Source organism: Sciurus carolinensis, chromosome 14, assembly GCF_902686445.1.
Source record: "Sciurus carolinensis chromosome 14, mSciCar1.2, whole genome shotgun sequence".
NCBI lineage: Eukaryota > Metazoa > Chordata > Mammalia > Rodentia > Sciuridae > Sciurus > Sciurus carolinensis.
The window spans coordinates 10877915-10898642 of NC_062226.1; the positions used below are offsets into that span (position 1 = coordinate 10877915).

The 20728-nt window shown below is 39.6% G+C and overlaps 1 protein-coding gene across 8 annotated transcripts in view; it reads left to right on the forward strand.

Annotated features, from left to right (window-relative positions):
* Dennd1a (DENN domain containing 1A) overlaps positions 1 to 20728 on the forward strand; it is a 515895-nt gene that overhangs the window by 271041 nt on the left and 224126 nt on the right. For all 8 annotated transcript variants that reach the window (XM_047525191.1, XM_047525194.1, XM_047525192.1 and 5 more), the window contains one exon: positions 9755 to 9865. In XM_047525191.1, the coding sequence (XP_047381147.1) occupies positions 9755 to 9865 (111 nt within the window). The remainder of the gene's footprint in view (positions 1 to 9754; positions 9866 to 20728) is intronic.

A 20728-nucleotide genomic window follows, 5' to 3' on the forward strand; every position in this document is an offset into this window, starting at 1 on the left:
CCAGGCCTTTTTGGTTCAGTTCCTCCAGAGTAAACACTTCCTGCCCCAGAAGAGTGCAGGAGGCCAGATGACTAGCTGAGTGAGCTGAGAGGAAGCTGTTGGGAACCGATTGCTCCTATTTTCATTTGTACACTTTCCCTAGCCCTTTTGCCCTTTTGAGTGTCTCCACTTCCCAAACCTTTTGGAAGTTCCATGATGTGAGTGGGCTTGATCCTTATTGCCCTGTGCACCCACCTCAGCTTTATTTTCCAGCCTTTCTTTTCAACCTCAGTCAGCACTGTTGTCAGCATGGCTCAGGTAACCCTTTCTTGTGTATCACTGTTGTTACAGTTTAAATATGCAGTGTTCATGAAAAGCTTGTGTGAGACAATGTAAGAAAGCTTAGAGGTGAAATGATTGGGTTATGAGTTCTAACCTAATCAGTGCATTACTCCTCTGATAGAGATTAACTGGGTAGTAACTATAGGCAGGGTGTGGCTAGAGGAGGTGAATCAATGGGGACAAACCTTTAAAATAGAGCTTAGTCTTCCTCTGCTTCCTCATTGGCATGTCCTGAGCTGCTTTCCTCTGTCACACCCTTCTTCCCTGATGTTCTGCCTCATATTGGGCACAGAGTAATGAAGTTGGCCATCTGTAGACTGAGACCTGGAACAAGGTGCACCAAATAACCTCTTCTCCCTCTACATTGTTCTTATTTGTTTTTTTTTTTTTTTTTTTTTTTTTTAGTGGGGAGGGAGGTACTGGGGATTGTACTCCAGGGTACTTGACCACTGAGCCAAATCTCCATCCCTATCTTGTGTTTTATTTAGAAACAGGGTCTCAATGAGTTGCTTACTACCTCCCTTTTGCTGAGGCTGGCTTTGAACTCAAAACACTCCTGCCTCATCCTCCCGAGCTGCTGGGATTATAGGTGTGCACCACTGTGCCTGGTGTATGTTGGTATTATTAGGTCTTTTGATCATAGTGGCACAAAAAAAAAAAAAAAGCTGACTAAAACAAATGTTGTATATATTGTAGGGTGTCCAGCAGCTTCCTTAGACTCCACTAACTATATGATGCTAACACACCTTTCTCCAACTGTGACAACCAGAAATGTCTAGGCATTGCCAAATGTCCCATGGGGGAAAAGTGGCCCCAGGTCAAGAAATACTTCTTTAGTAACATCTGCTATTTGACTTCTAAAAACTTGACATCTCTCTTCCATTATTGTCTCCTTTCTTATTTTTTGGAATTCATGCCTTTTAAAATTCTTTTCCAGTGACTTTTTCTGGGAGGATCATATCAGGATAGAGAAAAGAAAAATGTGTGTTCAGTTCACCATACTTTACTGTTTTAATTATGCTTTCTGTACTAATAGACATTTAGATTGTTCCTAATGTTCTGCTGTGATAAATAATGTTATGATAAAAATTATTTCCTAAGTTGTATTCATCGTTTATTTTAAAGAACTTAAAAAGGGCTTTAAACTTCCTTAAGAACTTGATTTTCAGGTACCTGAAAGTTCTGATAATTTCTTAATCTACAAAACCATAATTATTGAAGTCAGAAAAAATGTTTTGAATCGTCTTCTCCATAGCCCCACCTCCAGTTCCTGTTTGCACTGTACGCCACTTCCCTTGCCCCCACTTTTAAAATTTGCATCCCCTCTGCTGGTTTTGCCACTAATGAACCAATTCCCTGTGTATGACCCATTGTCCCCTAAATCCTCCTTTGCAAACCAGTAAAAGGCTGGCCTTGTTTGCTTCTAAGTGGAATAGTAATACCAATCTGCCAGACTCCTAACATACACCATTCCCTTTTAATCCCTACAGCTACTCTGTGAGCAGTAGATGTGAGCCCCATTTTACACATACAGGACCTGGAGCTCACAGACCTTAGGTTGCCAGCCCAAGGTCTGCTTATAGTGGGGTGTAGTGACCCAGGATTGGAAGATTTTGTTTCCATCATGCCTTACTCCTCACCTAGAGTAGACTTGTGATATTCATAAGGAGCAAAGAAAATGGAATTTTTTTTTAATATCTAAAATACAAAAATGAGGCAGGAAAGCTTTTCCTCTAAGGAGGCTCTTAACTTTCGTTAGACCAATTTGTGTGATTTTTGACATAGAATCACTAGTGAGCTCTAACCATTGTTGAAATTTGCATTTTAATCTCTTGGTGATTTTTTCAGGGATTAATTTAAAATGACTAAATTGCTGTATTGCAAATTGAAACAAGCAAGCTGTTAATACTATATAGCCTGCTGTTGTGGAAAGAACATGAGTTTTGGAGACAGTCAGACCCAGGACTTTGCCAGTCTGGGATCTTGGACACCTACTTATTCTGCTGGAACCCCAGTGTCTTTATCTAATGAAGGGAGAATACAAGGAGCAAATGAAGTATTAAACATAAAGTTTCAAGAACAACTCTTGGTGCCACAGAGATGCTCCTTCTCTTTCCCCCCCTTTCCTCAGATTTTTTTTGTTTTTTGTTTTTTGTTTTTGGTGCTAGGGATTGAACCCAGGACCTTGTGCATGCAAGGCAAACACTCTACCAACTAAGCTATATTCTCAACCCCTTTCCTCAGTTTTCTGAGAATTCTAGTTCTGACCTCTCTTGAGGTCTGAGAGTGGCTAAGGACTAGGCAGCATTATTCCTTGAGGCTTTGTCTTTCCAGGATTTTCTGACATGCTTGGTTGCACAGATACATACTTCTCTTTTGTGAAGTGTCAAGGCTCTTAGTACCTTCTCTTGAAAACAGGATTTCTGAAGCCTGGGACTTTTGTGGCAAATGGAGTCCATAATGCCTTTAAAATAGGAGGCGTTCTGTAAACATTTAATAATTGTCTCCTCTAAGGGACTCACTGAACTTAAGAGAATAATCAATAAAAAGAAAACATGGGCTTTGGAACATGGAACTTAAAGATATTCTGTTTCCAGATAATCATAGTCTTCTGGACAGTGTCAGAGAAGGGTTAATCTAAGAAAGGGAGGCATGAGCTAATATCTATTGAACACCCACTGTGGATCAGGTCAGGTGCTATGTGTTATGTCATGAAGTCTTTACAAAAGCCTTATGGAATGGTTCTGAAGAGGAAGTGAAGTTCAGAGACATTAAGTAACTTGCCCAATCAGTAAATGCTAAACAAGATTCACACCTGGGTCAGTCTGATCCAAGGATAGAGATACTTGTGGGTCTAATGCCTTTGGCTCAGTGGTGCCCTGGGCCCACCTAAGAAATCATTCCTAAGTAAAGTTACATAATTAATTGTGTGGATATTTGGTTAGTGTCATCTCTCCTTCCTTAAGAACAGGGATTAACTTTTTTTCACCACTGCATTATAGAACATTGTAGTTGCTCAATATATAACTATATGTAATTAATGACTGATTGAATGAATGAATAAATGAATGAACGAACAATTCAGTCATCCTTAGAAAGGGAAAAAGAGCAGTTCCTTATAGTTGACTTTTCGACCACTTTGTCTACAAGACATTAATGAAAAGCAAACATGGAAAATTAATTCTTTTCACTCTCAGATCCCTGTTGAAGTTAATTCTCATTATTTCTACAATTTCTTTATAAAAATATTTTCTTCCTTTTTGCTGAAAAACTATCACTGTGTAATTGCTCATCAGGGTTTTCTCTGTCTATCAGGATAACACATGTAGGAGTGAATTTTATGCAGTCAATAATTAAATGAGCATAAATCTTTATAAATTTTAAACAGTTGACCTGCATTAAAAAGAGTCACAGATCATGAACAAATATGTAGTAATAATTACATTGTAAACTGACTCTATAAGGGATTATTTTTAGCTGCCAGATTTTGAAGTTTACTTTTTGATTAATGGATAATTATATAGGCCTTCATTTGGAATATTAAACAAACCCATCTTAATTATCTGGTCAATGTCATACTAAGTGGTTAATGATGCGAGGTAAGCAGTTAGAGTGGACAGTTACATATGACGTTGCCCAGACTCCACTTTGTCAAAAGATGAACCATGATATAGAAAAGATTTATGAAGTCATCATGACTTTAAAAAATAAACAGAGTTGAAAATGGTGGTAGAAGACCTGTTATCAAGTATGAGATTATAGAGGAGTCCATTGTTGCTCTTAAGAGTTGTCAGGTAATTGTTTATTCTGATGGTTTTTCCATTCACACAGAAGGATAAAAGCTGACCTCCTGGTAACTCTGCTTTCTTTGCTCTAATAAACTTCTTGGGTTTTGTTGCCCGTGTGAGCTTGTGGGATTCTTTCTCAGGAAGATTATTTTGGAACCCAAATTTATAATTCTCTTTCAAAAATCCCACACCACTAAGGTAACCTAAATTCTTTTTTAAAAAATCAGTTGAGGGTTTAAAAACTTTTATATTATGAAAACTGGGAGCAGTGGCATGTGCCTGTAGTCCAGCTCCTCAGGAATCTGAGGCAAGAGGATCATTTGAGCCTACAAGTGTGGATTCAGCCAGAGCAACATAGCAAGACCTTATCTCTTTAAAAAAAAAAAAAAAAAAAAAAAAAAAAACATTATGGTAAAATAATGTGAATAGTTGTTATTTCAGAATCTTCCAAGCCTCTGACCTGGGAAGCTTCCTCCAGCCCCAGTGCAATAAATCTTTATCCTCTGTACCATGGAAGAAGTAGAGAGTCACAAAGACTAATAAAATGACAGACAGTGGGGCGGACTAGCATCTGCTTCGAAGACTCCAAGGAGTACCCAGCTTAGAGTCGGTTCTTTGGTTTGAGGATTATCTCATTTCCCTAAGGTATTGAACCTAAGACGCTTTCTCTCTAAGCCGCACTGTATCCCCTCCCGTCCCAACCCGTTCCAACCCCTATCACCCCCTCCCCCACCTGCTTCATAACCTCAGGCGTGGATCACAGTGAGCCTAGAGTCCCCAGCCACCTGGATTGGCACAGGAGCCAGCAGGAGCAGCTAGAAGGGAGCAGCCATTATGAGACCTCTCCTGGGGGGACTGGGGTTTTGCCAGGTGCCGGTTCCCTCCTCTTTGTCTGGATTGAGAGCCACAGAGAGTTAGACCCTGGAAGAGACTTTCATCAACATTTCTTTGTAGAGAAGAGAAACAGAAGCTGAGAGTCCAAGGAGCTTGTGTAGCATGTGCCTCTCTAAAAGCCACCTTCCAGGAGACTCTGTCCAGCTCTTTGGACTTGAGTCAAGTAGTGGCAGCCTTATGTGCCAACTGACCAGCCTTCTGGGGGGCACAGTGGGGGTAATAAATGTCAGGTAGATAAACAAATGCTGTACACATAACTGGGAAACAATGTTTAAACTCCATGAATGGAAAGGGAATGATGTCCTTAAGCCTAGAGGCACATTGGCATTTAGGAAACCAAGACCATCTGAGCACAGAAACTGGAAAACAGCCCTCCACGCAAGGGTTTCCTTTCCTAGCAGGTGAATTACACAGAGAAGTGATTGGCAGGGAGTGAATGGGGTAGTTACTTAGCTTACCTACGATGGTACTGTGGTCTGGGACACTACATGGAGAAATAGGGGCCAGCAACACTATGTTTGACAGGAATGGTGGTTCTTCAGGGCGACCCCTCCTTTACTCTAAGTGGACAAGTGTGATGCACAGGAGCTTGAAAGTGTGGTGCTCATTCAACCTCCCCAGGTTGAATTCATTGTTGAGTTCTGTGATTCCAGCTCATAGGTTATCTGTTGTGTGTGTATCTAAAGCTTTTCTCTGAGTTGTTTGTTTCTATATTTTAATCTGTTCTTTCATGGAATATGGCTGGAGCCAGTTAATGGACTGCCCTGCCTCCTGTTTGCCTGCTCTTGTCCATCCTCCACAGGGCCTCAGGAAGATCTTTACAAAACACAGATATGAACATGTCATGGTCCTTCAGCAGCTTCATGTTACCCATGGGGTAAAGCCTAGGCTTCTACAGGTTTAGAACCTACTTTCCTGCCCTTATGCCCTGCTCTCCACCCTTTCTTTTACTCACCTGCCTGTAGCTCCTGTCACCTCTCTGCCTATACCCTGCTCATTGAATGAACCCCTGCTGGGAGGCTCAGACCAAATATCTTCTCCTCAGCCCAATATCTTCACCCCAATCTATGCAGCATAATGAACCTTCTCTTCTCAGCCCTCCCTGGAGTATAGCTTTGACCATAGTGGTTAGCATACTGGGGTTCTGGGGTACTCTTCCCATTCCATGACTAAGCTCCTGGAAAATGGAGCTAATGTTGAGTTTGTCTCTGATAGCCCAGCTCCCAGGATGGCACTAGGCACATAGGAGGAGTTGAATAAGTGTGTATTGACTACCTGATTATGGGAGATCAGGGACTTAGTCCACTGAAGGAAAATACTGGTAGAGTAGGGCATACTTTGTATCTTTTATAAATAAAAGCTCACAGTATTTTTTTTTTTTTTTAATACCAGGGATTGAACCCAGGGTCACTCAACCACATCCCCCAGCCCTTTTTTATTTTTTTATTTTGAGACAGGGTCTTGCTAAGTTGCTTAGGGCTTCACTAAGTTGCTGAGGCTGCCTTTGAACTTGCAATCCTCCTACCTAAGCCCCCAGAGTCGCTGGGGTTACAGTCGTGCACCCTGCACCTGGCCTGGCTGCAGTCTTAATGGAGTACAGCTGACCATGGAAGTCTTCTCCCTAGAGATACTTCTTTTCCTGTGGTTCCTTCACCAGTGCTAAGTATTTGAGACCTCACCCTACTGGGAGCCTGGTTTTCTGAAGGCAAAAGGCATGCTCTTCCTGATGCATCACACCCAGTCTAACAGGAAAACGTACTTAAAACCAAGTTATTATAAGATAGGGACAAAATGTCATGGAAACATAAAGCATGCTTGGCAAATAAGGAGTCCAGGAGGCCTTGCAGGAGGAGGTGATGCTGGAATTGGGTCAAGTAAATTGACATCCTCAAGGTAGAGAGTAGCATTCTAGGAAGAAAGAAACAGCAGAAGTAAAGACGTGGGAATGGGAGAAGGCAGGGCAGGTCTGAGAAGCTAAGGTTTGCCCCAAGCTACTGGATGCTTCAGGGCAGTGGGAGGGAGATCCTTGTCTCCAAGGGGTTTGCTCCAGAGCCCAGGTTTGGTGGGAACTGCAAGTGTTGCAGGCACCCCTGTGCCCCACAGGTCCTTCCCTGGCCAAGTGAGGTTCCTGGAGCTGGGGCCGTTGGCAGTCCCACCTGCTCCAGCGGGTGGCTTCCCAGAAGGAAAGAGGCAGGGGAGGAAGCAGATAAGAAAGACAGCTTCTGTTTAGACACAAATATCTTGGTAATCAGCACAGATGGAATGAGAAATACCAAAAAAAGTACATGACAGTTTAGAGAGAATTTGGCTAAATGTTACATATTTTTACATACCTGTGCAGAGTTTTTGGAATAAGCACCTGAGCCCTCAGATCCTGACTGGGGATGGGGGACCTGCCTCAGTCAAGTGGTGTTTTTATTTCAGAAACATCCCCTTCCCCATCTGCAAAAGTATCCTTGTGCCCCCTCCCCTTCTCCCACCAAAATAAGGCGCAGGATTTGTCTCTGACGCTGTGTCTCCCTATTTGGACGGCAAGCTGTGTAACATATTTCTACCCAGCGTGAAGCTTCTTGGCAGACTCTTGAGGCCACGTTTTGGTGGCTTCAGAGTTATCTTTGGATCTGTCAAAAGTGCTAATGGGCTTTCTGGCCTTCTTTAAGCTCCTCACTTCTATTTTCTTTTTACTTCCATCCTCTACTAAAAGAAAAATTCTTGTAATTCATCAGCAGTTAAGCCTTTACTGAAATGCTCAGCTGAGGGCCTCATATTTTTGTTTGCAAGAAGAGCTCTGCCATGTCACAGTCTTCCAAACAGACCCCGCCCTGACATCATTAGCTCAGTGTTCCTCAGCCACTGGGCAGGGGAGGCACTCCTTGCCTAGTTCAGACGCCTTTGTTGTTTGTTTTGCTCTGTTTTCATCGAGTTTGTGGCGGGGCAAGTTGGCATGGTGGTTAGAGTATGAGTTTTGGATCCAGGAGACCTGGTATTGGAACCTGGCCCTGCCTTTGCTACCTGAGTGACCTTTACAAGCCTAATGAACCCTCCTGAACTTCAGTGTTCCATCCATGAAGTGAACACGGTGATGCCTGTCTCAGGGTGGTTAGAAAGATTAGCGAGAACCCAGGAAACCTATCTCCTGGGAACAAGGATTATTCAGTCATACTTTGATCTTGTTTTATACCTCTTCTTTTTCCAAGTATAATTTTTACCTACAACTTGGAGTGTATGAAAAAAAGACTACAAGAGTGAATCATGTCTTAGCCACTTCTGTGTGACCTTAATCATATCGCTTCTCTGTTTTCTTATCTTTTAATGGGGTCAGTAACACCTAGTTCAAGGAGTGTTTTCAAGATGAAGTGAAGTAATACATGCCCTATACACAGTAGATACTGAAAAATATTTAAGAGAGACATGTACATTAGAAGAGAGTGCAGAGGCTGTGAAGTCAGTCTGACTCCACCTGTTACTGAATCTCCCAAATTTAAGTTCTGTTTCTCTGTATAGGAAGGAATAATACCTCATTGGGTTTGTCGTGGGACTGCATAAGGTCAGACATACAAAGTATCTGGTACAGTACCTGGCACTTCGTAAGAAGTCAGTATCTGGAGCTATTGATTCACTTGCTTTTTATTTATAGAAGTTGATGGTTAACCTGGTATTCCAAACAATAATAAATCATAAGATAAGTGCCAATTCTTATTCCCAATCGTAATATTGTTGAAAAGCACTTTATGCTATTTTGCATGTAAAATCTACCTGGTTTATTTCAATTTATGGTTTATAGATCTTTAATCATTATAAACTGCAACCCCTGACAATAGCATTCCTTCCCAAGCCCTTTCATTTGCAGAGGCTTATATTGTACTGCATTAAAAAAAATCTGTAAGAAATTAGCATATTCATGTGTATTATTAAAATCAGGTGGGTAGAGAAAGGGTTGTAGAAATGAAACACATTCCATTTTTTCTGAAATCTGAAGTGTACCAATCCATAGTATTAATTAAAGGAATGAAGCCCAGGTTACAAAAAAACTACTTAAAACGCTGTTTTGTCACAACTTGCTGCCGTTTGTCTTTAGTTTTTTCTTTTTTTTCTTTTTGAGTAAAAACCTAGAAATGGTAAATCTTGAAAATTGCTTTAATTCTAGCCAAGCCACTTCATCGAATGTAAGCTGTGGAGGGGTGGGACACCAGCAGTGGTGATAGGAGAGGTGCATGCCTTCATGACTGGGACCTGCTGGACAGAAGCAGGCCCTGTGCCAGAAGCGTTTTAGTCTCTAGCTGCTTTCTTTTGCTTGGATGTATGATGCAGGACATAAGGAAGGTTCTAGGGTCTCAAGTCCAAAGATCTGAGCATCAGTCCTGTCTTCATTGCTTATTAGACCGTTTGATCTCAGCAAATCTCTTTGAGCCTTGGATTCCTCATTTGTAAGATTGTAGGATTCCTGTCCTGCTCACCTTCTGGAACTGACATGAAGAGCAGACACAGAGGTGTACACGACCATATTGTTAACTGTAATCACCACACAAAGATGCAGTTGCCAGACTGCTCATCTCTAAGGTCTCTTCCAACTTTATATTTCATGATTTTATACATGAGTGGGATTTGGTCTCCAGGTAGAAAGAATAGGACTGGGGAAGAAAAGAGTATGCTTTCTGATTATTTTCTGTTTTTTCATGCTTTTATTAGATACTACTTGTAATAAGAACAGACAAAATAAACCACAAACCTTGCTTTCTTCTTTCTCCTAGAGAAATCTGACAGAATATTTTGTGGCTGTGGATGTAAACAACATGTTGCATCTGTATGCCAGTATGCTGTACGAGCGCCGGATACTCATCATCTGCAGCAAGCTCAGCACTGTGAGTAGACAGACTTGAGATGGACTTTTCAGTGATTTAATTTTAATTGAAAGACATATCGGCAAGATTAAAGGACATTTGAGGAGAAGTAATTAGCCCCAACCCCCTTGTATGGTAGCACATCATTTTCATTAATTATTTATGTTCCTTTTCAGTGTCAGAATAAACCTCATTGATTTTTATACTCTCACAATTATAAATACTTTTCCTTTTGACAGTGTTATGAATACTGTGCATATTTCCACACACATTTCCATTGTCATTTTTTAATGTCTATGCCATATTCCATTATACTGATGCATCATCATTTACTAAATTTTTCTTCTCCTGATGGTCATTTAGGTAGTTCATACATTAATCCTCTGGTAGATAAAACTGCAGTGAACATCCTTCAGCTTCTTTTGACTGATACAGTTCATATTCTAAGAGGGAGATCACCAAGTCAAAGGACTTGATAAACACCATGACTTAGAGACTGCTGGATTACTTCCCCAACAGGCCGAGCATGTTTACAGCGAATGCTGCCAGCTGTGTACGACTGTGCCACTTTTATCACAGCCTTGTCAGAACTGTGTGTGTGTGTGTGTGTGTGTGTGTGTACATGCAGTTTAATTTTGCCAGTAAAGGAGATAGAAAATGAGTTTAGACTTGCTTTAATTTAAATTCTTTTTGTTAGAGGTAACTGAGTATTTTCCATGGGTTTATTTCCTGTGTGTATTTGGTTACTCTTTTTCCATTTATCTTATAGGAATTTTGATGTCTTTCTTATAAGTTCATGTATTGTGATAACTTTTGCTGTATGTATAATAGAAATATTTTCCATTCTTTGTTTTATTTACATATTTTTCCATCTACCCCTCCTTCAGACATCAATCCATATCTCCATCCCTCACTTCCTTTTCAGTGTTAGGGATGGGACCTAGGCCCTCGTGCATGCTGGACAAGTGTTTTCCACTGAGCTACACTCCCAAATCCCCTTTTTTTTTGTTTGTTTTTCATCTTAATTTTTAATGTACTTCAAAATAAAGTACAAACCTCAGTGTACTTCCCCCTAAACAGTATCTGATTGCAGGGTTTATTGTTGTTTTTAGATAAAACTTGTATAGAAACATCAACTGAGAATAGGCCTAACAGGCATCCCTCTGTTGAAGAGGGCGGAAGAAACTTTTTTTTTTTTTTTTTTTTATAGTGGGAATTCATCTAATGAAGGGCCTGTGGATAAAATCAGGTCTATGTTCATCCATGGATCAAAGGCACCTAATAATGCAAACTTGGTGAGGCTACTAGAGTTTCCTCATGGCTTTCATCATATCTTTATTATTTCATTTTCATTGATTATTGATTGCTTATCAAGAACTCACAATTTTTTTCCTATCTATCTACCATGTGCTAGACTCATAGCACCAAAAAGGTGACAAAAGTATGACCTTTGTTTTCAAAGTAAAAACAGCTTATAGCATAGTCAGTCTTCTACTTTGTTTTGTATTTTGTTTTGCTTAAGGGCAGTTCACAATCTCAAGGCATGAACACTCAGACTAAGCTTCAGAATGAGAATATTACCAACCAGATACATCATCACCTTTTTATAGGGCTTGAATGGAATGAGGGTGTATTTGAAAGAATCCAGCCCATAACCAGTTACTGCTGCTTTAGATTGTTAAACTTCAGACAGACTAAAACAGGACATCATTGCGGTGGAATTGAATTTCCTATATTTTAATCATCTTATTTTTGAACCCTTCATAGGTGCCAGTCACTGTCCTAAGCACTTTGCATATTTTAACTCATTTAATTCTTGCTATGACAGCTTTGGTGAGTTCTGTTATTACCTCCATCTTATAGATAAGTGGATCTTCTGTGTAATTTTGGTCACATAAATGTAGTGGATTAAACACACAAAGTTATTTCTGCTCCTTCCCAAAACTAAAATGAAATACAGGAATAAATTGCAAACACAAAGAACAGATGCAGCAGAAATTTTTAAAATTCTTAGAAAATACTGTTACCAACTTTATGCCAGTATTTGAAAACTAAAGCATAATGGACAGAAAAATGTAGTTTATGAAAATTGACTCAGAAAGAAATAGAAAAATTTAATAGGTCATTTACTTTTAGAAATCAAATCAATGCTTGGAATTACTTTTCCAGATAAAACACTCAGCCCATATAGTTACATAGGTACATTTTATCAGACATCTTAAGGAACACATAATTTCAAATCTTAGACAAACTCCTTGAGTTCAGAACAAAGAGGGAATACACCCCAGCTTTTCTTGTCATGCTTGTTATCCTTGATATTCAACCACACAAAGAGACAGTTTAAGAAAGAAGAATTATCAATGTCACTCATTAAAGTAGGCATAAAAATCTTAGACATAGGCAAAAGTATCTAAAAATTCATAATAACCAAGTTGGGTTGATTTTAGAAATACAGGTTGTTGATACTAGAAAGTATATTAATATAATTACACATTAACATATTAAAAGGGAAAACTCATGGTCTCCAAAAGATGGAGAAAAAAACATGACCATACTCATGAATAGGCAAATAATATTCTGAAGATGTCACTTCACTCCAAAATGATCTGTAGATTGAATACAGTTCCATTCAATATCCCACTAGAGTTTTACATAGTACCTGGCATACTGATTCTGAAATACAGAAAAGGCAAAGAAAAGACTAAGCCATACTTGAAATAAAAAATTGGTTGTGACTACAGAGATACAGCCACATCAATGTTCATTGCTGCTCAATTCACCATAGCCAAATTGTGGAACCAACCTAGATGCCCTTCAGTTGATGAATGGATAAAGAAACTGTGGCATATATATACAGTGGAATATTACTCAGCCATAAAGAACGATAAAATTATGGCATTTGCAGGCAAATGGATGAAATTGGAGAATATCATGCTAAGTGAGATAAGCCAATCTCAGAAAACCAAAGGAAGAATGATCTCGCTAATAAGTGGATGATGACACATAATGGGACGTGGGAAGAAAAAGAAGGCAGTTTCTTTCTTATAATAGAAAACTGAATTCCTCAACTAAACTAGGATCTAAGGTTTAAAGGTAAAGTCTTGTAAACTTTTAGAAGGCAAAATAGGTGAATGGTCATCTATGATCTTGGAATGGAGAGGGTTTATTTAAAGATGATCCAAAATATACATTGTATAAATGAAAAGATTAAAATTGTGAACTTTTATTCATTAAAAGCTCATTCATATCATTCTGCAAATGTCAAGGTGAGTCACAAACTGAGACCTTTACTATATATAAAACTAACAGAGGATTAGTATCAGTAATATATAAAGAAACATTTCAATTAGAAAGCAGAGGGTGAACTTATTAATAGAAAAATTGGTAAAAGCCTTAATTTTTTCACAGAAAAAAATGCAAATAGTCAAATAACCATATAGAAAGATGCATAATCAGAGCAAAGTACGTTAAAAATATAGTTAATGAAACACTAAGTTTGCAAAAGCTTGGGTGTCTGACAAAGGCAAATGTTGTATTGGAGATGTACTAGAGAATTTCGTGTACTACTGTTTGAAGGGTCTGTGGCACAAAACTATGTACATGTGCCTGTCACTCAGCCAGATCCACTCTTTTGGACATGTGTAATGGGATACATGTACAAGAATGTCTTTTAGCAGTTCTATGTTTTTACAAACCCTAGAAATTTTCCACGTGACTTTCAACAGAGAGCCTGTAAGCTGCGATAGAGTCACAACAATGGAACATCGTGTCAGTGACAATGAACCATACCATCCACATGATTGTGTCTACCACAGAAGACTGACAAAAAGAAACCAGCCACAGGACTGGGGAGATAGCTCGGATGATAGAGTGCTTGCCTCGAAAGCACAAGGCCCTGAGTTCGATCCCCAGTACCTAAAAAAAAAAAAAAAAAAGAAACCAGTCACAGAAGAACATTCGCTATCATTTCATTCATATACTGTTCAAGTTACAAAAACTAATGGTAACTTTTGGAGGAATATATACAAACTACAGAAGGAAAAAACAAACACAAATTTTAGGCAGTGGTTTCCTCCCGGGAAGGGAAAAAGAGTATAGTTGGGAAGAGACATATAGGGAACATCAAAAGTACCATTTTCTACTAGGTAGGGATCAACAAAGCTCTGTCAAGGATCAAATAACAAATATGACTATGCAGGCCATCTAGTCTTTGTTGAAACTACCACGCCTGACCTTCAGTTTGCTATGGCAAACTAATGGAGGTGCCTTTGTTCCAACAACTTTATTTACAAAACACGCAGTAGGCCACACTCAGCCTTTTCAGTGTAGTTTGCCAACCCTTGATCTAGGTGGTAGGTTTGGGGTTTTTAAGTTTTCGTCTTTAAAAATAATTATGTTGGAGCTGGGGATGTAGCTCAGTTGATAAAGTGCTTGCCTTGCAAGCACAAGGCCCTGGGTTCAATCCCCAGCACCGAAAAAAAAAAAAATTATGTAATATACATATGTGTGTGTGTGTATATATATTTCAATTTTTTTAATTAAAGTAGATACCAAGTTCCTGTATCAAGAAGTTTTAGACTCTCAGGGATAAAGACAAAGTAGTCCTTGTACCAAGGTTAAGAATTAAAGTTGCGTGAGATTTTACAATTGTGGAAACTAGAAGACAGTGAACCTCTCTCTTGAACATCTCAAGGAATATGATTCGTAATCTAAAATTCTATACCTGTCTAATGGAAGTCCTCAGAAGAGTTCCAGCATATCTGTCAGCCTCCAGTGGTCTGTACTCTATACCCTGCCTTCCCTTTTTGGTATCCTTCTGAGGGCCACTCCACTTGTCCCTCTGACTTCATCCTATAAATATTTATCATGGCATTGTCCAAGGATGCAACAGTGAACCAAATAGAAAAATTCCCCATCCTCATGAAGAGTGCATTCTAGTAGGGTAGACCCTCAGTAAATAAGGAATGTTAAACATGTAGTACAACTACTGATGGTAAGTACTGAGGGTTCAGCAAAGGAGGAGAGTGGGTTGGAAATGGGGAGGCGACACAGGCATTGCCATTTTTCAAGACAAGAAATGCCTTGCTGAGAGGATGACACTTCAGCTTCCTCTTGCTAACTCAAGGAAATTGGTCCAGCAGTAAGCTCTTCCCTCCTGCATCGTTATTTTTCCTTTTCTGCTGACACATTCTTGTGAGCAAACCAGTGTGCTCCCAAACTTAAAACAACACTTCTTTATCCCCTTTATTGATTTTGTTGTTTATGGTGCTGGGGATCGAACCCAGGGTCTTGCACATAGTCGGCAAGCGCTCTACCACTGAGGTATATCCCCATCCCTAAAATAGCTTTTGTTCAGTTTACCACTGATCTCCTATCAAAAAAGATTAAAAGGAGTAAATACTTGTAAAACTCTGAGAATAGGGTCTGGCATGTAGTATGTGCATATGTTTATAATAAATCAATAAACGCTGTGATGGGAGGTCATATTTAAATCTTTTAATTATTTTTAAATTTTTTTACAGACTGCATTTTGATTCATTGTACACAAATGGGGTACATCATTTTGTTTCTATGGTTGTGCACGATGTGGATTCATACCATTCGTGTAATCATACGTGTACACAGGGTAATGATGTCTGTCTCGTAAAAACCAAGGAGTAGTTATTTAAAACAAGGGGATAAATCCCATGTTGATTGTGATTACATTGAGTTAAGGGTAAGGAGAATCATGGAGAAGACTGTTGGTTTTCAGTGTAAACCTTTACTGCTCTTTTTCTGGCTTTGTTTTTGAGACTGTAAACATCTACTACTTTGACTTAAAAACAGTTCTTAAACAATAGTGATTCTTAACTGAATTCTTAATATTCTGCTTGCTGGTGGAAATCTGTTTGGGGACAGTAGTTCAGTTACAAGGGGCAGCATCCTGGTCAGTTTCCAGGGGTGCTTCTGGGATGAGATAGTTGAACAGACCTTAGCCTCATCAAGTCTTTGGACCACTCCAAATTCAGAATTTAGAAGTTGTTGTCTTACTTCCTCCAGAGTACTTCTCATTTTCTTGTAGATGAGGCCCAGATGCCAAGGATATTTCAGCCTAAGATGTTCTGATGCCTCTCTCTTGACAGATCTTGATGTGACTTGCAATACCTTAACAAGTCACATTTTTCTCAATTTTGTTTGATAAGAGTAAGTTTAATGCTTCTCATAGCCATCAAGCATCTGAAAGATAAAAGCAGTGGAACACCCCAAAGTGCTATCTTCTATGAAACTGTGTACCGATAGAGACAAACTATACAATATTTGGTTCAGAGTCAGGTAAAATGCATTCCAGGGTGTCTTGGTCAATAACATCATGATGTTTTGTAGAAGAAAAATGCAAGTTTTTGTTTTCTTTGCTCAGTTAATGTATATTGATTGTTTTTCTTTATAAATGATAAATAGGGAAGGCTTAACTAAATCTTGTTCTCTAATGTAAATACTTCAGTGTGATTTCTTGTACCCCAAAGGTTCCATTTTTCTTCCATATTTTCATGTCTGAGTTCAATTCTTACTGCTTTTTGGAAATACTATGGATAGCAGGTATGTAGAAGGTAAGATGTTCATAGAGATGATCCTACCTGATTCCATCAGCACACTTAGAAGATCAGTTATTTCCATTTTTTATAGCAGCCTGTCCATTAGGAAGGTGAAACAACTTGCACAAGGTCACATGCTTGTCAGTGCTTCCATGCATATCAACCATTATGACCTGGAGTCAGGGGAGGGAGGCTTTGGCTTCTGGAAAGGACAAATGAATCTCACACAAATGAATCTTAGCCCCTTCCAAGTGCTTGTACTGGTGACCAGGTTGTTTATCAGGTGCCACTTCTCATACAATTTTTAGAACCCTTGTACAGGAATTGTCACAAGAGCCAGGGACATGTTGTTAGGACTGTCCATCCCCCAGAGGGAATAATTTGAAAATTCTTGTAAAAGATACTTTGAGCCAAAGGTGGTGGCTAAGGATAGGGTGGGGCTGGGTAATACTGATTTGGCAGAAAAGTAAGACCTGATTTTGTAATAATGAGAGGCGATTCTTGTGTAGCTTGCAAATAACTTGAAGACTCTCAGAGAGCATGTTGGTAGCACCAGCAGAACAAGCATGTGCAAACCCTTGTTTAGATGCATGGTCTGTGGTAGGCCCCCATGCCCCCACTCCTAAAATTCTTTCAAGTTACCCTTCCTTTCTCAGCCACATACTAAGTCCCAGGCGTTGTACAATCATATGTGTGATTATCGGTTTTTTCATTAGTTCTTGCGGCAACCCCAGGAGCTGGTTTACTTGTCCTCCTTTTGCACACGAGACTGTTGGCACCCAGAAAGTTGAAGTGCCTTGTCTAAAATGAGCCACAGAGATAGAATTATAACCCACTTCTTTGGCTCCAGGCCAGCATCCTTCTGGCTACCTCATACTGCCTCCTTGGTAACTCTCCATTTGTCATGAGTTCACTCTGACACTTGTACTCAGAGAAATATTCTTGGCATGATTCTGTTGACCATGGGTCTGAATGATAGTGAGAACCTCAGCTCGCTTTTGCATGCACATCCAGGTTCTTCCCTTCAGTTGTTTGTTTGTTTGGTGTTTGGTAGTGGGGTTTAAACAACATTACCACTGAGCCACATTCCCAGCCCTTATTTTTTATCTTGAGATAGGGTCTTGCTAAGTTGCTTTGGGCTTTGCTAAATTGCTGAGGCTGGCCTCAAACTTAAAATCCTTCTGCCTCAGCCTCCTGAGTTGCTGGGATTATAGGCATATGGCACCACACCTGGCATTTCCTTCAGATTTAACAAACCCCTTGCATGTCGCCAGCGTCACTCCAGGCAACAGGGAAGCAGCAAAAGACCAATGCGCAGTTTTCTAAGTGACACATGCACTCTCTAAGCCAAAGCCCTGTTTCTCTTAACACTGTTCATTCTGCCCATTGTGTGCACATTGTTCCACTCTGCCATCTCCCTGCCCAGCCTGTGTCGTCTGCCCTGAGCATTGCCCTGGTGGGGTCCTGGACAGATCTGCTCTGACTCACTGTGATTTCAGGGTATGTGTCCTGCACCTCCTTCCAGCTCTTGTGTGTTTCAGCTCCAATTTGCCCCCTTTATAATTTAGGGGTACTGGAAGAAATTTCAAAAACTGAGAAGACCCAGTTAAGGGATGACAAAGGCATATTTACTTTCCCAAGGAATGTGTTTTTGTCATATCCAATGTATGCTTTTTAAAACAAGTTCTTAGGAAGGAACCACTGTTTAGTGGCAAGACCATTACCTAATTAGTTGAACCACCACACCTAATTATTTTTGTGGTTCCCATACCTATGAAAAGAGTTAATATCTTTCTGGTGGTACCTTACTTAGGGGTGGGGGGAAATAACTGAATATCATTTCCCTGTCAGTTTCTTCCTAACTAAGTAAACACAAATTTGTCCCAGAGAATGTGGAACTTGGGCAGGACCCAGGTATTGGTGGCCAAGGAGGGGAGGGTGATAACTGTGCCTTCTTACCAGTGTCTCGGTCTGACCCTTCATGCATGCTTCAGTATGCAACAGAAGTCCTGGATATTTTCCCAACTTTGCCCCATCCTGTTCTACCCACTCCGACTGACAGCTTCTATTGTCTGAGCACCATCTGGTCTTATGACCTAAGAAGGGGCCAGTTTGTGGTCGGGGCAGTTTTTCAGATTTGACTTCATTTTTACTTCTTTCCCAGTGAACTCCACCTTGCCATGACTGTGCCAGCCCGTGTAGTGGACTGGGCACCTAAATCCTGTGTGTAAAGCTTTTCTAGTTCTTCTGGATGAGAAAAAACTAATCCTGTTTGCTTATCTGTAGCCCTTGAAGCAGAGACGAGAGTGGCAGTTTAAGGAGGTTTGAAATACTGGAGCTGAGCCAGAGCCTCTTTGCCTGCACACTCCACTCTGCATGTTCCAGCCGTAGGAACAAACTGCATTATTTTGTTTCAAACTGTGCTCAAGGGAAGCCAAGACCTTGTAACTGGAAACTTCCCAAACAGAGAATTCTAAGACTAAATTTAGTGTTCTATTTAAAAAATAAAATAAATCGAACATTTTGTTTGTTCATCTTTTATATGTTAAAAGAGAGAGAGATTAACCTAGTTCACACCAACAACCTAAGAAGAGTATTCAAAGAAGTGAGAAGAAAACTAATCCTTTTGGTGAAGAGGGAAATCCTTAACAAAATGTAATGAAGTGGCATGAAATACAGACTCTGCAGCCAAACTTGCAAATAGCATAGCCTCTCTAATCTCCATTACATAAAATTTTATTGTGGCTCAGAGAATATTAAAAACAGTTAAAGATAAATGAAAGGAACCTCCATTGACAGGAAGTAGGGGAAAAGATTGGTATGTTTTATTTATGTGGGTTTTCTCTGTTTTTTAAGTGAATATAATTACTTTTTGAACTATATTCATTTAATTTTGTGTGAGTTGGGTTTCTCTTGTTTGCCTTGAACTATAACCAGAATGAAGAGAACCTTGAGATGTTCTAGAGACTCTGTAATATAGAGCATTCAGTTTAATTTGTGATCCTTTGATATGACTTCAGCCAGCCAAGTTCTCCTGGTTTTTACCTTCCTCTCTTGCATCTTCTCCTATTGCTTCAACAAACTTTGAGCATCTACTTCGTAAGATTCAGATTATTCAGGATTCCCAGAGAACTCGTTAAAAATGTAGGTTTGTGGCAGTATCTCCAGACATTCTGATTCAAAAGATCTAGCATGGAACCAGAGAATTTGTTTTTTAAGGTTTCCCAAATGATCGGTAGGCAGACTCAAATTGGAGTCAGTGAATAGACAGTTCTCTGAGACCAAAATATATATATATTGTATTGGTAGTTGTTACTTTGCATCATTAGACTTATTTTCATTTTGAGGCTACATAATAGAGACTGATTACATTTCTGTAGAAGGCATTTATAAGTACAGACTAGCACTTAAAAATTATTTGTTTTTCTTCATTTTCTCTTTGGCAGAGCTTTGATTTTGGTCATGGCTAGTCTAGAGAAGGACATTGCTAAATATAATCTGTTCAAGCTCTTGGTAATGTTATAGAATGCCAGTGCAGTCCATCAGTGTGATGGACATCTAGAGCATGTGTGTAAATATATCTAGAGAGGTGATATTCCTTTTTAACCATTTCATTAAGAAAACAACCTAAATTTTTATTATTTTAGTAATGTAGGCAATTTGTATGTTCCTTAATTGTAGGAAATAAATTTGTATGTTCCTTAATTGTAGGACTGATTATTTCTTATGTGGCTCTTATGAATCAAAGCTCTACCAAAAACCACTAATGGATAATATTCAAATCACTTACATCTTAATGAACTTGAAAATCTCTAAATGGCACCCACTTTGACAGACATCTCTGAGGCTTTCATTATGGAAGCTTGAGCACTTACTATGTACTAAATCACTGGGGCAAGGGCATAATTTTTTGCATTGTTTCTGTAGGCAGTAGGTATGGTCTCTGGTGACTTGAAGGAGTGGGTTGTGAGATTAGGTCATGCATTACTATGGGTTGGTAGAGACTTGTGAAAATTCACATTTTTGCTTTCCTTTTACCTTGATGGGTACACAGGCATCCAGCGAGGCTTATAGACATCCTGTTGGGATGCCTTTTCCCAAGAAAGAGGACGTTGACTATGGAGTCAAGGAAGAGGGCATCAGATTTTGAGGCAGGATAGTCTTGCTTAGTTTCTGCCTCTGCCATGTATTTAATCCTCCCTGCACCCCTTTCTTGCCTTAAGATTGTGGGCAATTTGACCTTTGGAGTCTTTTTGCCCTCTTCTATAAAAATGTGAATAGTGAAAGATTCATGATCATAGATATGAAAATC